This window comes from Sus scrofa, chromosome 1 (genome assembly GCF_054392235.1).
Source record: "Sus scrofa isolate SSC_HxYL_T2T_F1_AM1 chromosome 1, Sscrofa_HxYL_maternal_Yorkshire_Landrace_v2.0, whole genome shotgun sequence".
In the NCBI taxonomy this organism is placed as follows: domain Eukaryota; kingdom Metazoa; phylum Chordata; class Mammalia; order Artiodactyla; family Suidae; genus Sus; species Sus scrofa.
The window spans coordinates 268,334,525-268,352,590 of NC_139383.1; the positions used below are offsets into that span (position 1 = coordinate 268,334,525).

Genomic DNA, 18,066 nt, shown 5'->3' on the forward strand with positions numbered 1-18,066 from the left:
TGCCAAGTGAGTGAAGAAGACAGGAGAAAATCCAGATGGAACTGGGCCTACAAATTGTGGTAAGGAGTCTGGATTGTGTTCTGAAGATAGCAGGAAACCACTGAATGACTTTAAGCAGAAGGCTGGGAGTTCCCGTCGTGGTGCAGTGGTTAACGAATCCGACTAGGAACCATGAGGTTGTGGGTTCGGTCCCTGCCCTTGCTCAGTGGGTTAACGATCCGGCATTGCCGTGAGCTGTAGTGAAGGTAGCAGACGAGGCTCAGATCCCGTGTTGCTGTGCCTCTGGCATGGACCGGCACCTACAGCTCTGATTGGACCCCTAGCCTGGGAACCTCCATATGCCATGGGAGCGGCCCAAGAAATAGCAAAAAAAAGACAAAAAAAAGCAGAAGGCTGTCCTTACCTGGTTTATATTTCCAAAAAAGATCATTCCCGCTTGCTTTGGCGCCAGTCTGTAGAAGGGTATAGTCACAAGCAGGAGGTGAGAGGTGGTAGGGTTGTGATGGTGACAAAGGAAGGGAGGACAAATTCAAACTTCATCGTAGGAAAAAAAGTGAATTTCTTCCTGCACTAGTTCTCTTTGGCCTCGTCTAACTTGTAAATTAAAATAATTTGATATTCGACTGCAGTCTAAGTCAAAGTATAGATTTCATTAATAATCAAATTCTGAAATTCTACTCTGAGAGGGAGAAACAGATTCCAAGTGAAGGCCGAGTTTTATGCAAAGAAAAAAAAAAAAAAAGCTCCACATGGCATTGTTTATAGTGGTGAAACAACTAGAAACAGCCCAAATGCCTAACAGTCGGGGCCTCATTAAGACAGTTATGGTGCATAAAAGAGATTGTTTTTGGAAGACTTCGATGGCATAAAAAATGTTTAGGATATGATACTAAAGAAAGGAATTCAGATTGGCAGGGACGAGAGAGGAGGTTATGGACTTGGAGTCACATGTATTTATGGGGCCACATTTACAGAGAGGACACAAGAAGGAGATCCTTGGTGCATATTGGAGGAATAAAGATGGATGGTTAAAGCTGAAAGGAATTGCAAATGACCCTGGATGTTCAACCCTTGACAAATGTAAGACAGCATTTATTCAGTTCCTAAGATACATCAGCTAAGCCCTCCAAGGTGACCAATATCCATCATTTCATCAGATCCTTACAGCAATCCTCTGATGGAGGGACTGGAATCCCCATTCTACAGAAGAGGAAACTGAGTCTCAGAGACATCAAATGATTCTTCTGAAGCTAAGCTAGTTGACAATGACAGGCCAGGGTTAGCACCCAGACACCGCTGACCTCCAAACAACTCTTCTTTATCATTACTCAGTGGTTCAACCTGCAGTCTACCACACAAGCTCCAAAAAGGAATTCCATCGTCAACTTCTGCCTCAACTGATGACCTCAGCTTAAGATCATGGTTTTTCACTGGACATTGGAATTCACAGGATTAAGACCTTGATACCATCTCAGCAAATAACAAGTGTCTACTATGTGTGCAGACACTGATTTAGACCCAGAAATCCAAAGACAATTCAGATAATGAGACACTTCTTGCCTTCAAAGAACTCTCTGCCTACCTAAGGAGAGAGCCAGACAAAACCAAATGATATCACATAAAAACGAAATCACTGCTCCGCATATGAGGAAAGATGTGGGAGAGTTCACACATGGGGGAGAATTAAGGATGACCTGAGACTGTGACAATCAGTGACGTCTTCATGAAAATGCACCACCCAAGTTAGCCTGGAAAGACACACAGGACTTTAATAGGATAGAACCTAATGGTTTAGCTAATAATAATAATAATAATAATAATAATAATAATAATAAAAGTATGGGACTCAGACTGTTTAGTTTTTCCTGGCTCAGATACTTACTAGGGTTGACCCTGTGGGCAACTCTCTGGGTCCTCATGACCTCATCTGTAAAATGGGTGTACCTGTTTCTTAGGGTGGCTGAGGACCAAATGAGATAAGATGCGTATAGCATTTAGCCTGCTGGAGTTAAGTGTCAGTAAATGACAATGACTATTCATAGTGGCTAGGCAGGGGTTTTCATGCGGAGAAAATGGCATGGGAAAGGACAAGGAAGTGAGAACACACAGATTTAGAAGAGTCAGCAGAGAGATCTCAGCTCTGTGGTGGCCTTGAATGCCAATTTCACTAAGATGAGCACTGCTGAAGATTCTGGGCCACCACTGAAGCTATGAAAGAAGGGGAGTGACATAATCAGACCAAGTTATAGCAACAAGGGAAGAGTCAAGAGGAAGAGTGAGCAGCTGGAGACTACCAAGTGGATGAAAGGACAAAGAGACAGAATTTGGAAATTGGGAAATGATGAGGGAGTTCGTCCCAGACACAAAGTCACAGAGAAGGTCAGAGAAAGAAGGAGATGATGATGATGATGATGTGGAGGAGAGGAGTGGGGGGAAGGAGAAGGAGGGAAAGATCTAACCTACTTTGGATTGCATACTGGCTGGGCACTGCACTGATAGGGTACGACAAGCTGGGGTGAGAGGAGTAACTTGGGGAAGTGGAAGGACCTGCCAAAGGTGACATGGTTAGGTAACAGCAAAACCAAAAAAAAAAGAAAAAATTTTTTTTTCTTTTTATGGCCCTACCTGCAACATATGGAAGATCCCAGTCTAAGGGTGGAATATGGAGCTGTGGCTGCCAACCTATGCTAAAGCCACAACATCACTGGATCTGATCCGCATCTGTGACCTAGGCTGCAGCTTGTGGCACCACTGGATCCTTAACCCACTGAGCAAGGCCAGGGATCAAATCTGCATCCTCACAGAGACTACACTGGGTCATTAACCCACTGAGCCACAACAGGAACTCTGCAGAACCGAAATCTGAATGCAGTTTTTTCTAATTTAAGTACTCTTACTTTGACCACTAGATTATTCAAGCTACAAAAGAGGGGGTCTAAACCCTGTCCAGTGATCCCAGTCTGAGGATGTCTTCCAGGAGAACACCCTGCCTTCCCTGCACTCTCCAAAACATCACCAGCTGCAACTTAAAGAGCAGCTGCCACGCTCAGCTCCCATGCTGGCTGCTTTCCAGAGCTGCTCATCTCCTCAACCACTCTAGAAGATGGGCAACTCATTTCTGTTCTCAGATGAGGCAGCTGAAGCTTGGAGAGGTTAGCTCTATACCCAAGGACACAGGTCGGCTATCCCCAAGGCCTCAGCTGAGATGACTTATCAGGAGGACAAAGGTCTGGGTTCTACAAGCACAGAGAAACAGGGCAAGAGTGCACAGCTCTTCCTGGCACCTTCCACCTGGGCAAGCCGGCTGATATCCTGGCCAGAAGAGGCTGGGGAGAACCTACCTCGGGACCTGCTTCTCCTCTTCCGCCTCCCTGCTGAGGCGCTGCGAGGCGCTGGCTGCAGCTGACAGATCTCGATGGGTGTGTTGGCGCGGAAACTCTCCTTGAACTTCTGCATCAGGGACTCCACTGGCTCCTGTGTCGCCTCAGCTGCTGCTATGGGGTGGGCAACAGGGCTAAAGTTAGGGCTTGGCCCACCCTCAGCCCTTGAGTATCTGGAGCTCCCTCCCAGACCCACAGTTGATGTAGACACCATGGGGGCCAGTTGAGATGCATCTGCTGGCTTACACATTTATTTATTCAACATCTACTATGTTCTCAAGGGCACTGCCCCAAGCCCTTGAGATATGATGGTGAAAGTCATACACAGTCCACGATTCAAGGAATCCATATCTTGGTAGGACACATATCCAGGCATTTCCAACCCTGTGCAAAACTTTTGTGATAGAAGAGTACAGAGTATTAGAAGAGCACTGAGAAGGGTCATCTCATCCATCCTGGGAGTCAAGGCAGGCTTCCTGGAGGAGGAGGCAATACCTATACTGAGAGCTTAAGCATGAGTAAGAATTAGCAAAGAAGACAAGATCAGGGTGGAGCTGCTGAAAAGATTGGAGGTGAGTATCTTAGGTGGAAGGAGAGGCATGTGCAAAGATCTGAAGCCAGAAAGAGCATGGTGCTTGAGTAAGTGAAAGGAGTTCAATGCAGCTAAAAGGGAGCCTGTGAACAGCTGATGAGGCTGCACAGTTCAGAATGCTTTATAAGCCACCTGGAGGAGTTTAGATTTTATCCCAATGGTTGAAATGTTTTAAACAAGAAACTGTCATGTTCCAATTAAGTCCCGTGGATGATAATTGCTAGCTAGTGTGGAGAACACAAGTAGCGGTAGGAGAGAGGCCAGCAGAGAGGCTTTCACAGTAGCCAGCCAGCCAAAGGCATGATACCTGAACCAGGACAGTGGCAGAACAGGCATATAGCAGGACATGAGCCAAACAACATCTTAGAGACTAAAGTTCAGTACTGTGATACATAGATCAATGGGTCCAATAGCCCCATTTTTCCAAGGAAAATTGAGGTCCTCCCCTTCCCTGCAAACATGGTACACAGCTTGCTCTGAGCTAGCAAGGGGCAGAGTCAAGCCTTCTAACTACTACTTCATTGTCCCATTTGTATCCATACCCTCCAAGGATCTGTTGCTAGCCACCTTCCCAGAAATTTCAAAACTGAGACTGGTAGAAAGTACCAGAAAATGGAGACATTAAGGTCAGAAGGGCAGAGAGAAAAAAAGGTGGAAGATAAAAGTAAAAAAAAAAAAATCAAAATCAGAAAAGCTTGAGAAGGAAGGAAAGAGGCAACATAAAAGGCAAGGAGAGGAAACAAGAAAGAAGAAAAGAAGATTGGCTGAATGGTCTCAGTGCCTTTGTTCTGAGAAATGCCCAAAGAGAGTCCTGACTTTGAAATCTTCAAACTCAGCCCCTCCTCCATCTATGTCTTTAGAGGCAGGAAAGTTCTTCAGTCTGAGCTCCCTGCTGTACGATGCCAAGGAATGGGATGTGCCAAAGATTCCTGTTTCTTTGATGGGCTTGCACCCATCGGACTGTACAAGGAGGGTTTCTGAACATCCCAACATCAGTTTCCAGGAGCTCCTGTTTTCCCAGGAAAGTTTATCAGCTTAGACACAGCTGTGTCTGCAGGATAGCTCATACCCAGAGGGCTGGTTTGGGTACTGGGCTCTTTTGGAAGCTCCATCTTTGGGGACACAGGCAGAATTCAGGTTTGCTTAAGAAAAGACAATTGGCAACATAAATGACCCTGCGGTAGCAGTATAACTTCCGTACCTGCCTCTCTTGCTCTTTCTTTCCACAGGTATCTCAATGAGATCTACTTAAAGCTGAGCCAAGAAGAAAATTCCAAACATGGGCCCCCTACTCCAAGTCTATGATATAGAACCCTCCAGCAAGAGGCTACACAGTCCAATTCTAAGAAGCATTTTCCTGCCCAATCCTGATGCTTTAAACCCAGAGAGAAGAGTGATTTGCACAAAATTGCAAGAGATGGGCTATACAGCAGTCAAAAGTCCAGAACAAAACACTGTCTGGGATCCTCCAAGGGACCCACACACGTCTGTCAACATTCATGCATTCATTCATCTCCCTACTCATTCATGCACTCATTCAACAGTATTTTAGATGAATACACAGGGTATGTAAGACATGTCCCCAAAGATGGAGCTTCTCACAGAGCCCAGTAGTCAGCTTGGTCTGCCATGAAAAAAAGGCATAGACTACATAATGTAAACAGGTTGGGTTCTGTATTAAAGATGCCCACCTTCTCACCATGTGCCTACACATGCATAGTCATGGGGGGAACGAGGCGAGAGAGAAGGACAGAGGGAGAGATGAATGAAGGGAGGGAAGGGGGAGAGAGGGAAAGTGAAAGACAGAGAGATCTACCTCTTCTCAGAAAGACACAAGTCTGATAGGATACCAACCTATATTCTCATTTAATTTTAATGACTTATCAAAAGCCTTGTCTCCAAATCTGGTCACATTGGGGGTAAGGGTTTCAATATGCAAATTTGGGGGTATATAGTTCAGTCCATCACAGGCTATATGTGGAGACAGAATCTTTAGGAGGTAATTAAAATAAAATGAGATCAACAAGTTGGGGCCTTAATCTTATAGCCTTGTGGTCTCAGAAGAACTGGAAGCTCTCTTTCTTTCTCCCATATAAGGACACCAAGAGAGGGTGGCCATCTTTAAGCCAATAAGAGAGCCCTCACTAGAACCTACCTATACTGATACCAAGATCTCAGACGTCCAGCTTCCACAACTGTGAGAAAATAAATGTCCATTACTTAAGTCCCCCAGTCTACGGTATTTTGCTATGGGAGCTCACATAGCCTAAGTCACAGTCACTGTGAAGGTTAAGGCTTCAATGCATACATCTGGGGGAGACACAAACTTTCCAATCATAATAGGGGACAATGGTGAAAAAACAACAAACACCCCGCCATGATGCTCACCATGTGGAGAGGCAGACTGAGATTAATGAAATGAGTGACAGATAAATGTAAAATTTACAAGTGATATAGACCATAGAGGAGAAGTGAAAGATGATGTTAGAGGCTTTATTAGTGGAATATGACCTTCTCTAGAAAAACCATGGAAACTGGCTTCAAGGAAGTGGGCAGTGTGGTAAGACCTGGAAAGAATAGGAGTTAATCAGTGAAAAGGAAGCTGTGGGGAAGGAGGGGAGGGGAAGAAAGCAAAAGAGTCTAATAAAAGAGTCCAAGCAAAGACCCATGGGGGAGAAGGAATATGGAGGGGGCTGCAATGAGCACTGGGGCTGAAATGCTAGTGGTGTGAGACAATGCTAGAGAGGCAGGAAACCCTAATACTCACCAAACTTCACCTTTGCCTTCTCCCTGACCTTGACCCTAACTCTTCTGGGCCTCATTTAGGATAGAATATACTGAAGGCCTGAGATAGGAAAGTGCTACATAGAGGGAACATTGCCCTGGAGGTAGAGAGAAGAATTCACTGGAGAAGGATGGACATAGAAGGGAGAAGACCAACTAGGAAGATGGTGGTGGAGGAGAGAAGTCCATGCATGAGACGATATGGTAGTAGAGAAAGAGAGAGAGAGAAGGAGATGGATCAGGAGAGATAGTAGACACAGAAATGGTAGAGAAGTAGAGAGAGAGCAGTGGACAAACTTGAGCATTATTTTGTAGGTACAACTCCCCCAGAAAGGGGCGATTTATGGGAAGGGGGAGTAAGGGGAGGAGGGAACAGAGGATGACTCCTGATCTGCTGGCATCCACAGGGGCAGAAGGATGGTACCTCTCAACGAAAGGGGGTACACTGGAAGAGGGCTGGGTGTGAGTTTAGTTTTAGTTAAGCACCCTTGGTTCCTCCCAGACACCTACGTGGAGTGATGTTGAGTAGAGAGTAAGTTACGTGGGTCTTGGGCTCACAAGAGAGAAGTGGACCCTATGATCCTATAGAGATTCTATGTGTGGTTTCTTTGGAAAAGGTAGAGGAGGAAGGGTGTGTAGTGGTTAGGAACATAAACTTCTGACATGGTGCAGCCTATGGAGCATGAATTCATTCCCAATCTGCACTGTTTGACTTCTCTTTACACCCCCAGGTCCACCCTCAATGCACAAGGTCATTCTGTCCCACTCTATGTCCTGCATGCAAACCCTCCATGGGCTACCTAGCAGATCCGTGTTTTCTGCTACTTGTTGAGTTTGCTCAGTGGGATGCTTTGGTAGGATATGGGAGGAGGGAATTTGCAGGTATGTTGCTCCTTTCCTGTTTCTGCATCATATTTCTTTTTTTTTAAATTTCAGTTACTGTATTTTGCATCTCTCCTTGCTTAAGTTTTAAATCTTGTATTTCTTTGTTCAGTATTTGCAGTAAATTATCAATCTTTGCATCCAGGCTCTTTACAAAGTCCTGCATCATCTTCGCCATCATCAGTCTAATGTCTTTTTCCTGGAGGTTGATAATCTCTAGATCACGTAGCTGTTTTTTGGAGTTTTTTTTGGTTTTTTTTGTTTTGTTTTGTTTTGTTTTTGTCTTTTTGCCTTTTCTAGGGCCACTCTCACAGCACATGGAGGCTCCCAGGCCAGGGGTCCTAGGGGTCCAATTGAAGCTGTAGCCGTCGGCCTACACCAGAGCCACAGCAACGCGGGATCTGAGCCACGTCTGCAACCTACACCACAGCTCACGGCAATGCCGGATCCCCAACCCACTGAGCAAGGCCAGGGATCAAACCCGCAACCTCATGGCTCCTAGTCAGATTCGTTAACCACTGCACCACGATGGGAACTCCTGAATCATCTTTCTGATAGAGATTGGGACCCTTGACAGTTTCAGCTTCTGCCAGGGCCATTTTTCCACAAATCTAGGTCTTCCAGACTGCAGTAAAACCACGTCCTTTCTCTGTCCCTCCAGTTCTAGGAGTTAGTAGTGCCTTCCTATTTTTCCCAGTTCCTCAATTTCCCCTCCCCATTGACTCTCTTCACTCTGTCTACACATCTATAAATAGTTGCTTCATTGAATTTCTCCTAAAAATCCCACTGGAGCATGCCTTCTTTGCCCAGATGGAACCTTGACTGGTTCATCATCCTTTTCATTGTGGTTCTGACATTTGGCAATTCCTAAAAGTCAGACTCTTCCCATCCTGTTATTTCTGCTTTACTTTCTCCTAAGCTGATGCAGATTTGATGGGCTAGGAGGAGAGAAAGACACACAGAGTGGGAAGGTTTGCTCCCCTGGGCTGCAAGGGTTTCTGATCCTGACTATAGCAAATCCCATCCATCTGTTTGGCTGCTCTAGCCTTGGTGACAGTGCCAAGAGCCCAGACAGACTTAGAGGGGGAAATGCTTATGCAAACCCCTCCAGGGCCTATTTCATCCCCTGTACCACTGTCTCCTGCCCTCATCCCTCTCAATCCCATTTGGTAGCTCTATCAATATCAATATATCAAGTTGTCCAAACAAGCCACATTACCTCCTAGTACCCATGGAGTTCTCCCTTCCCAGAGCAGCAAAATGCTCACCCGTCGCCTGGATGAATGCAACAGATGGTGCTTGATCTGAGCATCGCGGCAGGCCCAGGAAAGGGAGGGAGAAGAGGAGGAAGCAGCCTCTTTCTAATTGACATATGAGAGATTGTCAAGCTTAATGGGAATGAACTTCTGGGGCCCAAGGAGAGAAGCCCTGGCCCCCAAGCTAAGATCAAAAGAAAAAAGAGGAGAAGGGAAAAGAAGGAGGGAGAGAAGACAAGAATGGAGAGGAAAACTGTGCTCAGTAACCAAGGGCAGGGGGTGAAAAAGGAAGCAAACAGGAATGGAAAGAGAGGAGAAATTAGTGAAGAGAAAACAGAAAGCGAAGGATGGGAAGGACAGGAGAGGAGATGGAGTTGGCAAGAGAAGGGAAAGGGGAAGGCAGACCTACCGTGTCTTTGTAAAGGTTTGGTCTTCAGAAACTAGGCAAGCTTCAGCCTGATACTCAACCCTACAGAACAGGCACTGCATGCCCTGTCTACACTGGGGCTCAATGATTCCGCATTCAAATGCCCACCCACTGTTCCCTCCCCAACAAAGCCTGGGATGTTCTACTCCTGAAGCTTGTGTGGGCTTGGGTTCAAGTTCCTGCATCACCTTCATCATCACCTTCTTTAATTTTCCTGGACTCTTCCAGCTTATAGACGAAGAAAATTCACAATTCTTGAAAAAACTGCCAAGCAAAGAGGTTGGTATTTCTTTAGGTTTTCTCATTTATTCCTCCTGACAGCTTTGAAAGGTAAGTATCATTTGATGTTTAGAAATGAGGAAACTGAGGATCAGAGAAGCTGAGTAATCTCTGAGAGTCACACAGCTTAAAAAGAGCAGAGCTAGGATGTAGATCCGGGTTGCAATGACTTGGATGACCACGGTCCATTCACTGCATCATCCTGCACATACTCTTCCTGGCCTGCCCAGTGGATGGATGTGGGTATCTCAGTCTTGGCATTTGGATGTGACTTCTCTGAGTCTAGAAGGTGACTCTGACAGCTCAGTCCCTCTCAAATCATCTGCATAAAGAGCTCCTGGCAATCTGTGGAGCCAGGAGTCAAGGGGCTGGACTTGACTGGAAATAGCCTTGCTACGCCAAGGAAACTTGTTCAGTGTCAGTGGTCAAGGCTGTCTCGCCTGGAGGTCCTAGGCTCAGCTCATGCCCCATGTTGTCAGTTCTGTCTCACTACAGAACCATGTTCCCATAACCAAGCCATAGGTGGGCATCACTTGGCCATACTTCCTGGGACAATGTGTGAGAAAGCCCACCTGTGTTCTCATGTCAGCTCTGCCATCTTGTGACCTGAAATCAGTCCCTCTTCTTATACAACCCTCAGTGTCTTCAGTTGTCCACAGGATAGTCAGGAGGATTAATGGCAATTATGCACATAAATTGTCAGACAGAGCTTCTAGAACATAGTAAGTGCTCAGGAAAGAGCAGCTACTACCCAACTTCTTATAACTCTTCAGCTTCATGAGTACTTAAGCCATTCAGCCTTCTGTCCATCCATTCATTCATTCACCCACTGTGAAAGGCACCTGCATTATTAAAATATCTGCGCTGAAAATTCTTTTACAGAGTATGTATTCCTCCTTCACTCAGATATGAAAACAGAGATGCCAAGAGGCAAAGTCATGATGAAAGTCAGCAGAAGATCAAGGTCCAGCACTCAAGTCTCCTATTTCCACTATTTTCTCAGTTTCCCCAAATTCCGGGACAATTGTAACCTCAGATTTCATGATGATTAATTCCACGTGTCAACTTCGCAAAGTTGTGGTACCCAGATATTTAGTCAAACATTATTTAAATGTTTCTATGAAGGTATTTTTTTAGATGAGATTAATATTTAAATTAGTAGATTTTGAGTAAGATAACCCTTCATATTGTTGGGGATGTGTGTAGTTTAATCCAATTAATTGAAGGTCTTAACAGAAAAATGACTGAGGTCCCCCAAGAAAAAAGGAACTCTGCTAGCAGACAACCCTCAGACTTGAGCTGCAGCAGCTCTTTCCTGAATTTCTAGCCTCCAAGATCACCCTAAAAATTCTGGACTTGTCAGTCTCCACAGTCACATGAGATGATTCCTTAAATCTCGATAGATAGATGGATAGATAGATAGACAGACAGATAGATAGATAGATAATATAATCAATAGGTGATGTATCTATACATGTATCTATCTATCTATCTATCTATCTATCTATCTATCTATCTATCTATATCCATCTACTCTATCTCCTAGTGGTTCTGTTTCTCTGGAGACCCCTAATACACACCTCAATTTCATCCCCAGGCTTTGGGCTGGGCACGCTCAAATGCCAGGATTAGGGGGTGTAGGTACTAAGAGGAAACATCCTAGTCCTAATGAACACCTGAGCTGGGAAGACCTGGAATAAACTGAAAGAACCATTAAGTTTGGATGTTGTGAGGATCCAGTCTCTGAACCCAACATTCCATCTCACATAGGTATCACCTCTTCATAAAAGAAAAGAGTAACAAAGAAAGCAGCCAGTGTTCCTTAGCCAGAGGAGAATGTTCCATTACTAGAATAAATCTGAAACACATGTACGCTTTTTTTAAATGGTCAGCTCTTTCCAATTCTCAGGATAAAAATTGATGGATAGAATTTTCACACTTTTTAGCTTTTTTTCTTCCACATATTTTCTTGAACCTTTGGTGCCTGGTATAGCTTATCTTCAAACAAGCACCGGCAGATAAGACAAATGAACAAACAGCAACAAATATAAATGGGAAAACTTGGAACTCGCCTTTTCTTATATACACGATCTTGAGTTTGTCAGTTAATATTGCAAATGTGTAAGGTGGTCGTAATTTCTGCTGGAGAACTGAACTGAGTTTGAATGATAGGATCAAATGTAGTGATATTTTTCTCTGCTCTGTTAAAAACACAATACCTTCCAGGTTCTGTGGAGCTGGTTCCACAGTCCTTAGCCAGGACACAGATGGTCTCGAAGATTCCTTCCAGCTCCATGGCCTTGTAGTTATAAATATAAATGAAATATGCTTTCAACAAGATGAATGCAATAACCAGAGGCACTGAACGCTTCAGTCTGCAAAGCACTCTCACCTCTCTCAGTGAATGCTTTCTATACCACCACTATTTTATAAAGCCCATGGAGGCAAAGGAGATTTCCAAAGGGTGGGCTGGAGTTGATACCACAAATTGACAAGTCCTATTCAAGGGGGAAAGGGTCAAGGAACTAGACAGAGTGGGTCAAAGACTTCTTGATCACTTTATTACCGCTTTGGTGGCAAGGCATGGCTATAGAAAGGCTTTGGGATCAGCCACGGTTTGGAACGTTAGCTATGCAAAACTTGGGCAAATCACTTAACCACTCAGAGGCTGTGCTTCCCCAAGGGTCAATGTGTGGCTTGCAATTCCAAATTCATAATGCTCTTTTGGGATTAAACGAGATGTTAAAATGCTTATCACAGTGCCTGATACAGAGTAGGCATTTGAAAGATAAGAGATAATACTGTTATTGCCATAAAGATCTTAAACCATCAGCCACAGCTAAGCCAGATCTACTCAACCTCGAGTAGCATGTGCAAGCCCAGAATCTGATGGAACGCACAGTCACTAATCAGTTTCTTCTTCTAGATTCATCCTTCTCACACTGCACAGGAAAGCTATATATGTGGCTCAGTACTCCTTTTGAGGCTAGAGGGTCAGCTATATTCTACAACCGGAATTCTTCACCAACACCAGTCATGATGACATCAGAGGTGGGCCCTGAACATAGTGATAAACTGAACAGTGTATCCTCTTTAAACACAGTGCTGTATAATGGAAGAAACAAAGTTAAGAAAAATACAGTGTGGTAAGTGTCCAGAGACTGCTCAAAATGTGCTTCTAATTCTTTTTGCAAGTGGAAAAGCTATATAAAATTCCCAGAGGACAGGTATACTTGTCTGACCCTTCAAAAATGCAGAACCAGGTAAAGAGGATGACATAAAGAGTAGCATCAGCACAAAAAAGGGGGCAAGAATTGTGGAGAAAATCCCACACAGTTTGGTTTTTCAAGAGCTTGCAGTGAGAGATGATTTTATTCCCAAGAAAATCCATCTTTGAGCTGGGAAGACTTTCTACCAACCCCTACCTCCTTTCCAAGGCTATGGTTAAAAGGTCCAACTCTTTCAAGAGCCCTGCTATCTAGCCTCGCCACCCTCTCCTCAGATACCCTGGGCGTAGCAAGTGCATGCATTTTAGGAATCCAACAGACCTAGGTGTAACCTCCATTCTTTCACTTATTTATTATGGGACTTAACTTCTCTAAGCCCAGTCTTCCTCCATAAAAGCTTGAGTATAAATCTCCCTCAAGAATTGTGGGGGAGGGAGTGGGAGGGATCGGGAGCTTGGGCTTATCAGACACAACTTAGAATAGATTTACAAGGAGATCCTGCTGAATAGCATTGAGAACTATGTCTAGATACTCATGTTGCAACAGAACAAAGGATGGGGGGAAAAATGTAATTGTAATGTATACATGTAAGGATAACCTGACCCCCTTGCTGTACAGTGGGAAAATAAAAAAAAAAAAAAAAAAGAATTGTGGAGTTTTGTTAGTTTACTGGTTTTGGTTAAGGTGCCATGCAATAATATATGCAAAGTGCTTAGCACAATATGCAAAATGGATTAAAGCACTCAACAAAGTATAGCCTTTATTATCATTCATGTCAGTCAGCTTAAGTGAGATAAGCTTGCAGAGAGCGTTGCACTGAGTCAAAGACTTAATACATACTAGGTTTCGCCACTTTTCTTTTGGGTAACACATTGCCTTTGACTAAGGACTATGGACTCCAATTCCCTGTTGTGCTCTCATGTATAAATCTGACCATCATCCTTGACCCCTAGAGTGTGCACTCTATGTCAGCCAGTTCCTATCACGGTTACACCTTGGATCTGGCCAAACCTGGGACCCAGGTATGGCTATTACATTAAGCCTGGAGACCAAGCCTCTGCTCATGGTCCTCTGTCTATTCTTATATCTTACTCTTTCATTCTCATCAAGTTTGTGCTTTGACCTCTAAGAGATCACCAGGTACTGAATATAAGGCATACTGCTGCAAACATGTGGGATTGTCTGTCTGTCTGTCTCTCTTTCTCTGTCTACCTCTCTCTCTTTATCTACCTATCTATCTGCCTGTCTGTCTATCTATAGCTCTTCCAAGAGACCTATTTCTGATGAAGATCTAGATCCATCATTTTGAGCCAGAGGACACTGTGTTTCTGGAAGCTGGTGGCAGGGAGGGAAGAATTCCACTCTCTTACTTCCCAGAAATATCACCTTTTCCTGATTTTACTTCTTCCCCAAGAGACTCAGCTTGGCTGTATCTGGTTGATCTGTTACCGAGGTTCACCTAAAGGTAACATTCCAATTTTCCAAGAACATCTCAATAGTTCTATAATAATAAGAACAATGATATTTACCATTCATGGAGTGTTTATAATATAGCAGGTGCTATTTTAAAGTAAACAAGTCATGGTTGAATGTAATTCTCGTAAGGACTATGGTACATGGAACTCTTAGTCTCTTCACCATACTTGCACCTACCACTTGCTATAGCTTCATTGTCAGTGGTGTATGTTTCATTGTTCTTTGATTTGCGCTTGATTGTGTGGCTTGTTTTGTCCAATGGTAAGTGGGTAGAAGTCAGCAAGTGCCAGTTACGAACATAGGCTTCAAAAGGCATCACATATGTCTGCTTACACATGTATACCTGGCACCACCATGAGGAGGACCTGTCCCAGGTAGCTACTGGTCCAAGGAGGATAATGGACATAGGTTAGACTCACAGCTCTTCAGCATGGGGCAGAGTCACTCTACTCCTACAGTCAAGGTCACTACAAGTAAGTCACTTTGTAGATGATATGCCATCCGTCAGAGATGAGCACAACACCCCTTCTAATCCTCAGACACATGGCAAATCACTGTTTGTTATTTTGTAGTTATGTGATATGTAGCATTGTCGTGGCAGTGATTGACTGATAAACAATTTATCAAGACATGTATCATTATTTCCATCTTACTGATGAGTAAGGGAGGCACAACAAGATTAATTAATTTTTCAAGGGTCATCTAGCCCATAAATAGCAGAGCTAGACAAATAGCTTCAAATACGACAGCAAGGCTTGTTTTGGAGTGGGACCAATAAACATTGTTTAATGAATTACCTTCCACACTGGAGTGGATAAACGGAACCCCTCTCTGCCAGCTTCCCTTTAGACTATATTAATGATAATTATGAGAATAACCTTAGAAATAGCAAACACCTGAAACTGAGGTGTCTCTCTTGAGTGGCATTAATACTGCTAACACATCCATTCAGTGCTTTCAGGGTTGAGTGACGCTTGCTGAATGAATGAAAAAAGAAAAGATGTTTCATGTTTTCTAGGACTGGGCATTAGATGAGGGATATGAAAAATACACATGGTGACATAGGTGTATTAGTGACCCATCCTCTGGGATGGAGCAGAATATGGAAACTGTGCACTTCTCACCCCTTCAACTGGCAGATTTTCCACTCATGTTCCTTTAAACTCAGGCAACTCTTCCCAGTGCAAAAAGGTGGTTACAAATTTAAACACAAGTAAGTCAACTATAGCAAATGGCAGGGATTTTGGAGTGAAACGAATGCAGTTGCATTATAAATATGTCCTATTTCTCAATATTAAATGCTTAAAAATAGACTGGCTAAATATATAGACAATAATGGATTGAGGCCGAGTTGGCGTTACTATAAGGCTCGGGATTTTCCATTTAATGACTTATAATGTCAATTTCCCATTTCTACATGACAGTTAGAGTAGGCTTGCTTTATTATGTGTGATTACATACCTCTACCACACAAAAACGCAAGCAGGAAGCTAGAGAGCAAACCTGGGGGGAGGGGGACAGCAGGGAATCCTCAATGGAAAACTCAGCCATTCCAGGGAAGAAGACCAGCTCTTCAGTTCCAGCTCAGCTGCTGTGTGAATTTGAACACCTCAGCAAGCCTCTCTGAGCCCCAGGAAATAAAATTGTGAGGTGCATGTAAAAGCAGTTGAGAAGCTCAATTACTATAAAGTTGGTATACAGGGAGTTCCCATTGTGGTTCAGTAGTAATGAACCCGACTAGTATCCATGAAGCCACAGGTTTGATCCCTGGCCTTGCTCAGTGGGTTAAGGATCCTGTATTGCTGTGAGGTGTGGTGTAGGTTGCAGAGGCGGCTTAGATCCTGTGGCAATGGTGTAGGCTGGCAGCTACAGCTCCAATTTGACCCTTAGCTTAGGAACTTCCATATGCTGTAAGTGTGGCCCTAAGAGAAAGTAAAACAGAAGAAAAAGAAAATTTGGCCATTCATTATTGTTAGCAAAGACTAGGGTTCTTTGAGTTCCCGTCACGGCCCAGTGGTTAACGAACCTGACCAGTATCCATGAGGACACGGGTTCAATCCCTGGCCTCACTCAGTGGGTTAAGGATCCGGCGTTGCAGTGAGCTGTGGTATAGGTCACAGACATGGCTTGGATCCAACGCTGCTGTGGCTGTGGCATAGACCAGCAGATGTAGCTCCAATTCGACCCCTAGCCCGGGAACCTCCATCTGCCATGGGTTCGGCCCTCAAAAGACAAAAATAAATAAATAAATAAATAAAAACAAAAACACCAGGGTTCTAAATTTTCCTGTTCATATCTTTAACCAAATAGACAGGGTATATACAAAGAGGTACAAAACTACATGGCAAAAACATGATGCAAAACAATTTTATTATTACCCTAGTTTCCAATCCTGGATCCACCTCAGCATCTGCTCTCCCTTGAGCACAATGGTGGTGATGCTTCTTTGAGCCTCAGTTACTTTGTTCTTCATTTCCTAAGTGGAGATGGAGGCACCTTTCAAATACAGGGTACCATTTAAATGGAGGTTTAAATAACCACACTAGTTAAAGCATTAACTCATATTTGTTGACTCTATGCCAGACAGCACTAACTCCTATGCCACTCAGCATAAGCCTGGGAAGTGGGTGACACTAGCATCTCTGTATGGAAGCAGAGCCTGGCCTGGAGCTCAAGCTGGTCTGACTCTGATGATCTTAACCACTAATGAGATGATACAGATAGGAGGAGGAATAAAAGATGGATATGGAATGAGCAGAGAAGGGATCAGCCTGTGGAATGGGGACTGCCCCAAGCATGTGGGGGCTGCGTGGGCTCACATATGCATCTTAGGAATTATTTTTATTCCATATATAGATAATCCTGAATTATCTTCTCCTTTCCTTATTTAGTCCTGGTTAAACTGGCTCAGCTAAGTATTATGGATACCTCCTTTTCTCTCTCTCCTTTTCCCTGGGAGCAGCCAAAAAAAAAAAAAAAAAAAACAAACCTGAGCTAAGGCAGGAGAGAGGACTGGAAATCATGTCTGTAGTGGAGCAGAACAAATTCCTCCTCTGATGTTTTTGGTAAAATAATAGAGATCCATCCAAGGGAGCCATTTGTACAGGGAGCCTGCGTGCACGGCCGGATGGGTCTTGAGGAATACTCTCATTCTGCTAGATGTGCACAATGAAGTAGAGAAATGCGATAAAAGAAGGAGACACAGAGAGAGAGAGGCAGAGAGTCTGGAATAGAACCTCCAAAGTCAGCTTATCCAGCAGCCACACTGGAGATTCTGAGGCCCTGGAGGGGGCTCACACCCCAGCCACTGTTCTGATAAGGACTATTCCAGAATTACAAACAACACGTGCTATTTCTCCTCTGAGTCTGCCTCTCCTTCCTCACTCTTTTTCTCTTATCAGTTACCTCCCTATTTATTTATCTATGTATTCATTTTACATCCCAAATTAAATCTCTAAAATTTGTACCCTGCATGCCTGGATTAGACATGAATGTCCAAGAAGGCTTTTTTGGACCCTCTGCCAAGAGCCTGAATTTCATAAACATGCATTCAGCTGGGTGTTACTCCTCCCTCTCCTGTCACTTCCATTCAATAATTTGGGCATCAGAGATCTTAATGTGAGTTGGCAGTAAGGTGACCACTGAGAAAATGACATATATTCTTAGGCTACAGTAATAGAAGCATAAAGTTCTGGAAGGGAGAATGGACAGCTCTACTGTGCATTGCTCAGACCATACCTAGAGCCTAGAGAAATGCGTTGGG

The 18,066-nt window shown here is 44.0% G+C and overlaps 1 protein-coding gene across 9 annotated transcripts in view; it reads right to left on the reverse strand.

Moving 5' to 3' along the window:
• Positions 1-18,066, reverse strand: part of ASTN2 (astrotactin 2) — a 915,666-nt gene that overhangs the window by 639,182 nt on the left and 258,418 nt on the right. For 5 of the 9 annotated variants that reach the window (XM_021074502.2, XM_021074486.2, XM_084994022.1 and 2 more), the window contains exon 4: positions 3,342-3,494. The exons of 2 other annotated variants lie outside the window; for them this stretch is intronic. In XM_021074502.2, the coding sequence (XP_020930161.1) occupies positions 3,342-3,494 (153 nt within the window). The remainder of the gene's footprint in view (positions 1-3,341; positions 3,495-18,066) is intronic. 2 more of the 9 variants (XM_084993987.1, XM_021074494.2) reach the window with 1 other exon arrangement.